Source organism: Sinocyclocheilus rhinocerous, unplaced genomic scaffold, assembly GCF_001515625.1.
Source record: "Sinocyclocheilus rhinocerous isolate Xijiao unplaced genomic scaffold, SAMN03320098_v1.1 scaffold865, whole genome shotgun sequence".
NCBI classification, from domain to species: domain Eukaryota; kingdom Metazoa; phylum Chordata; class Actinopteri; order Cypriniformes; family Cyprinidae; genus Sinocyclocheilus; species Sinocyclocheilus rhinocerous.
Window position 1 is genome coordinate 385,912 of NW_015646167.1, and position 6,767 is coordinate 392,678.

At 39.3% G+C, this 6,767-nt stretch overlaps 1 protein-coding gene across 1 annotated transcript in view; it reads left to right on the top strand.

Annotated features, from left to right (window-relative positions):
* The window catches only part of efnb3b (ephrin-B3b), a 76,618-nt gene that overhangs the window by 62,515 nt on the left and 7,336 nt on the right, over window positions 1-6,767 (top strand). The window contains exons 3-4 of the mRNA XM_016510949.1: window positions 3,543-3,635; window positions 4,923-4,991. Of these exons, the coding sequence (XP_016366435.1) occupies window positions 3,543-3,635; window positions 4,923-4,991 (162 nt within the window). The remainder of the gene's footprint in view (window positions 1-3,542; window positions 3,636-4,922; window positions 4,992-6,767) is intronic.

The window sequence follows — 6,767 nt, forward strand, 5'->3', positions numbered from 1 at the left end:
ATCCCACAATATTCCATTAACAGACAAAATTTGAATATTCATGATTATTTGCAATCTGTCATGAAAATATATCTAACATGCATGCTACACAAATACATTAAATATGCCCCCCCCCCCCCACACACACACACAGACACACACTCTCACTGTCTGTAATTCTCATAAACACACTCACACACAAATGTGCTTCCACAATAATAGCCGTGGGATAACGCCCACACATAACACACATGTCTGACTGACTTGCGCTTTATCACCATCATTAGTGCGACAAGGGGCATCCTAGAGCCCCTTTACATAAACACATGCGTGGGAGATGCACACTCTCTCTCACAATCACACTCACACTCACACACAACCTCCTGGACTTCATTTGTTTGTTGTTTTGTTCACTAAATCGCTCTTCTGGCCTTTACACTTCATTCTTTTTATCAGTTCTTCTCTCTTGAATCTTTGTGACATGCAGCAACTCCTGTCTTTACTCAAGTTTGTATTCTTATCCTTGAGAAATACACACACTGAGGTGAATAACATACGCATAGTGATTAAGAACAAATGACTGCAATGTTTCTTCATGACTTCTGCCCTTCGTTTCTTTCTGTTCCTGTTATATGGGACTTGGAGAATGGTGTTCCTCTGCCACTCCGTCCTCCATTTCTCCTCATCCCCCCATCACTGCTGATCATTGTCTCAATTACTCATCCTGTCCTTCCTTTATTCTTTCTCTCTCCCTCTCTATTCCTTGTGTTTCCACCAGTCTCTCATCCCATTTTTACTTCTTTATCTCTCTTTTCCTCTTTGTTTGTCTCTCTGCCTCCCATTTATCTTTAAAGGAGAGCCGCAGCTACAGCTTTGCTACTTACAATAAACTGTATTGTTCTTGCTTGTCTTTTGTTTCTCCCCTTTTCTTTTTTTTCTGCCCCAAGACCTTTCAGTACTTCGGCTTATAGGGAAGAGCCACATTCATACTTGTCATCAGACTCCCTCCCTCTCTCTCTTTCCACTCTTCCTTACACTTTTTTTTCTGTCGTCTGCTCACACATTAGGCCTTTCCATCACCTCCTATCGTCTCTCTTCTCAATCACATCAGCTACAGCTTGTCAGAGACCATCAGTGTCTCCCTCTCTCCCTGTCTCTCTCTCTTTTCTTTCCATCTCACAAAGTGTCTCAGAATATCTCAGTTTTAGGGTTACAGCTAACCTTGACCTTCCTGCTCTTCCCTGTATCCTTCTCTATCTATCTATCTATCTATCTATCTACCTATCTATCATTCTATCTATCGTTCCATTTGTCTATCTATCTATCTATCTATCTATCTATCTATCGTTCCATTTGTCTATCTATCTATCTATCTATCTGTCTATCTGTCTATCTGTCTGTCTGTCATTCTATCTATGCCTGTCTGTCGTTCTATCTATCTATCTATCTATCTATCTGTCTGTCTGTCTGTCATTCTATCTATCTGTCTATCTATATGTCTGTCTGTCTGTCTGTCGTTCCATCTATCTATCTATCTATCTATTATTCTACTGTTCTATCCATCCATCCGTCCGTCCATCCGTCTGTCTGTATTTTTTATGCCCCTGTCCGGACACAGTGTGCAGTCCTTCAGTGAGGCTGAGAGCGTGAGTGAGGGAGAGATAAAGGTGTGAAGGTCTCTTTTTTTCAAACCCTCCATGGGTCATTGGTGGGAAATTCTATCTATCTGTCTATCTATATGTCTGTCTGTCTGTCTGTCTGTCGTTCCATCTATCTATCTATCTATTATTCTACTGTTCTATCCATCCATCCGTCCGTCCGTCCATCCGTCTGTCTGTATTTTTTATGCCCCTGTCCGGACACAGTGTGCAGTCCTTCAGTGAGGCTGAGAGCGTGAGTGAGGGAGAGATAAAGGTGTGAAGGTCTCTTTTTTTCAAACCCTCCATGGGTCATTGGTGGGAATGTTATTCTGCAGCCCAGGGGTATTTTTTTCTGAAATGGACAAAAACGTTTAAAAGGTCCATGTGAGACTGGCAGAGAGTGATAGATTTAAACTAAATGAAGGAATCAGAATCTAGAGGCTTTGAAAGACTGGATAACATATTACACAAGTGAGGGACAGAGGTTTGTCTGTCCTCCGTTTCAATTCTTTCTCTCTCTCTCACTCCACCCTCAGTAAATAAGATCTGGCACTCTCACTTACATCAAATCATTATTTCTCTCTCTTTCTTTCTGTCTCTCTCTCTCTCATTTAAGACGGCCAGACCTTATTACCAAGGACAAGCTGTCCTGTCCTGTCTTTGGCCCGTGCGTCTGGCCCACATGTAACCAGCCGTCGGCCTCAACCCACATGCATCCCACATGATGTCCACCTGTTGCCCACTTCATATCAGGAGCGGCCATCGCTGGCCCACTTAGGTCCATGAAGCTCCCCAATATCATTATCAATATCATTGTTTTGGAGGAGTCCTGGATTAAGCAAGTTTGTGTGTGTGTGTGAGTGATGGATGCAGTTTGAAGCGTTTTAGGATGCTAAATGACCTCCTCTGGGACCGGAAATTAGGCCTCATTAGAGCTGCACCATGATGCAGAGTGACATTTGTGTGTGTTAATCTACATTAGATCAAGTATATGTGCAGAATGACTGTGTGTCAGTAGGAACTATTATTGCTACGGTATCAGATCTGTCTGTGAGTCTATTTGTGACACCATATTACACTTTTTTTGTAGCTTGCAGTATGTATGCTGTTCACATTGAGTACATTTTCTGTGTGCATAAAAAACCCAGATGACAATTTGCAAAAATGTGCATTATAAAACCAAAGTACATGTGAGATACTGTATCCCACAATGCAATGCTCTTAACTTGACCTTTTATGTTGATAGTGACAAATCACTGTTATTAACATCTGTCTTGACTCATTATTTGATAAGGCTGCCAAAAGTATAGACATTTTTACACAAACTTGGATTAAGAATAAAAGTAAAGACATAACCCATTAATTTCCAAAGTATCAGCAGGATGACACTTGCTAAATTAAGCTTTTGAATTTTTCAGTATAAAACATTGAATGCATTGAAGATATTGAATACCGTACTTCATATTGTTTCACATACTTTTTTTCAATAGTAAGCAGTATTCATCTTTATCAGTATTCTTCTGTTTAAGTATGCTAAGTATGATTGTCTTGAAATGAGAAAAAATGTACTTGAGAAGCAACACTGCATAAGATATTAAGACTTGTGTTCAGAGAATGTTTAAAACAAGATTTTTTCATGTAAAAAAAAAAACAAGTGAAAAAAATCTGCCAGTGCAGTAAGACAAAATGACACTTGTAAAAATACCAAAATACACTCAAAATATAATAGGCCTATATGAAAACATGGGTTAATGTGTCATGCAGTGTTGCTTTTCAAGTATATTCATCTTTTTTATACTGGAAAACAAGTCATAAAACAGTAATTAAACCAATTAAGAATTAAGAATTTTTTGCATTGCTGTTGATTATTTGCTGTGTGTATGATATAATAATAAGTAGTAAATCTCTTCTTTTCTCTCACAGCTACATCAGATGGGACGCGTCAGGGACTGGAGAGCATGAGAGGAGGAGTTTGTGCTATACAGGGCATGAAGGTGGTGCTGAAAGTGGGACAGAGTGAGTAACACACATGCACACACACTCTTGGGAGCATATCGGCAGACAAAGCCAGAGGGTTGGTCACCTGAAACAGTTACGGATGCTGGATTAGCAGAAACTTAGGCTCAGTAAAGCGTTTCTCTGAGTGGCACACATGACCACGCTCTTGACCAATAGCTTTTGTTTACACGCAAACACAAACTCTGTCGGCCCCTTGTTAGTTTTCATTATTAAACTCAGGAAAACAGCGGTAAGTGAATCCCAACAGACTGTGGACACAAGTCCCTGAGCCGTAACAGTACACCACAAACACTCGTGACTGTTGTGTGTTTGGAGTTATTTATCAGTCATGCCTATCACACTACACTGTTGAATAAGAGAGGATTAACACCGCAAAAAAGACTATGAAACATTTTGTTTTTATTTACCTGTTTTTTTTTTCAGCCTCCATCTTTGGCTATGAATTAGATTTTTTTCACAACATTTATTGACTTTTCTTAAAAATCTCTTTCGGTCTCTCTCACTGTAGTTGTTATCTGCTTAGTGGCTGAAAGGTCACGTCTGTTTTGTTTGTCATCTAAATAAAAGCCGTTTCGGTTGGAGATATCTGATATGTGCCTACACGCACACACAGACTGTCATGGCATTTTGACAAGTGTGACAGCTCGCCATAAGCTCAGAGATGACTGTGTGTGTGTATGAAATGTCTATCTGCTGTCTAAAGTGTTTGTAACCTCAGCAGTAGCCCCTCAAAAACAACATTATGGTGTGAAACATCTTAAAGGAACCATATTCTACACTTTTTTGCTTTATTCTGTTCCTTAAAGTTGCAGTTGATATTTACAGGACCTTTTGCACCCGCTGTCTGACCTTTAAAATTAAACAGGCTGTTTTTGCAACTGTGCCTTTAAGACCTATGCAGTGTTTCTTGATGATTGGTAAACATATCTGCATATTAATTAGTATCAACTTGCTTATTGAGTTGATATATCCACTACTGGTCAAAAGTTTGGAATAATTAAGATTTTTTAAATGTTTTTAAAGTAAGTCTTGTATGCATTTATTTGATCAAAAATGTAGCAAAAACAGTAATATTGTGAAATATTTGTAAAATTTAAAATAACTATTTAATGTTTTGATATATTTTAAAATGTAATTTATTCCTGTGATGGCAAAGTTGCATTTAAATCACAGTTCATCACTTACACGGTTGTGATACAGTAGCATATTTGTTTTTGTTATGCTGTGTGCACATTGACTGAACCATTAAAATTACTAAACGGTTTCTCAATTATGTGTCCGAAGGTCCATATGGTCTGCCAGCCAAATCTCCCAAACCTGACCCTGCGGACCGTATCAACAACCCAAATCCAGGTAAACACAGCTGCCTTTGGTATCATGAGGACATGGCTCATCCTAAACAGACACAACATTAATAAAAGAAAAGAACTAACTAAAGGAACAAGGGAAGGAAGCGACAGATGGATGGAGAGAAACAGTCGTCTTGGCACTCAAGTTCTTTTTGATATATTCCACCCTTTTGTTTGTTCTCTCCTCCTCACATTCCCTCATTTTTCCCCTCTTTTCCTCCGTTCAGCGTCTTCTACGGAGGCCCTAGAGCCGCGAACTGGAAGCAGAATGCGGTGGGAGTAATGGTTGCATGGGGAAAGATAAAGGATGAGAGGAGGAGAGAGCCGTCGTTTTGGAGACTTATTAATGCCATTAGTTTAGCGGCTTGGGTTTAGTTGGTCCTGAAAGGAAGAAAGTCACAGAAAATGAGAGGGAGAGGGGGATGATTAGTGTGGGATGATAGAATGAGAAAATTACTCAAACTCTTTGTTTGCACGGGTTTGACATTTGGGAGTGTGAGACTGGTGCCGTGTGTCCTATTCTGTTTTTTTCTTTGACATAAAGACAAAAGACTATCTATCTATCTGTCTGTCTGTCTGTCTGTCTGTCTGTCTGTCTATCTAATTCAATTCAAGTTTATTTGTATAGGGCTTTTCACGATACAAATCATTGCAAAGCAGCTGTACAGTATATGTTTTTACAATATATTTAGTAGTAGCTTATCAGTGGTGACTGTCAGTCAATGTATGTATGGCAGAAATGTACGGAAAAATCAGAGACTTATTAATGCCATTAGTTTAGCGGCTTGGGTTTAGTTGGTCCTGAAAGGAAGAAAGTCACAGAAAATGAGAGGGAGAGGGGGATGATTAGTGTGGGATGATAGAATGAGAAAATTACTCAAACTCTTTGTTTGCACGGGTTTGACATTTGGGAGTGCGAGACTGGTGCCGTGTGTCCTATTCTGTTTTTTTCTTTGACATAAAGACAAAAGACTATCTATCTATCTATCTATCTATCTATCTATCTATCTATCTATCTGTCTGTCTGTCTGTCTGTCTGTCTGTCTATCTAATTCAGAGGCGTATTTTCTTGACCTGGTAAGGACTCTAGCTGCTGCATTTTGGACTACCTGTAGCTTTTTTATTGAGGATGCAGGACAACCATCTAGCAGTGCATTACAATAGTCGAGTCTAGAGGTCATGAATGCATGAAGTAGCTTTTCTGCATCAGAAACAGGTAACATGTTTCGTAGCTTGGCAATGTTTCTAAGATGGAAGAATGCTGTTTTTGTAACATGGGAAATATGATTTTCAAAAGAAAAGTTGCTCTAATATAACACCCAGATTTTTGACTGTAGAGGAAGTAACAGTACATCCGTCTAGTTGCAAATTGTAATCCAAGAGATTATGTAGTTTTTTGGTCCAATAAGTAATATCTCTGTCTTATCCGAATTTAATAGGAGAAAATTATTGGTCTCTGTAATGAGTAGTCCACTGAAGGCGAGTTGAAGATGAACCCAAGTGCAGTTTATTTACAAAGTGATCCAAACATCCAAACAAAGACTTGACTTGACTTGAACAGACTTGACTTGAACAGACTTGACTCGAACAGACTTGACTCGAACAGACTTGACGTAGCATGAACAGACTAGACTCACCGACAGCATGTACATACATTTATACACGACAAAGAACAGTGGGAACATGAGGGCTATTTGTAGCAAACACTATGGGTCACATCACAAGAATCAACCAATGAGCAAACAGAACTGAGAACCACATGACAGGACAATAACCAATG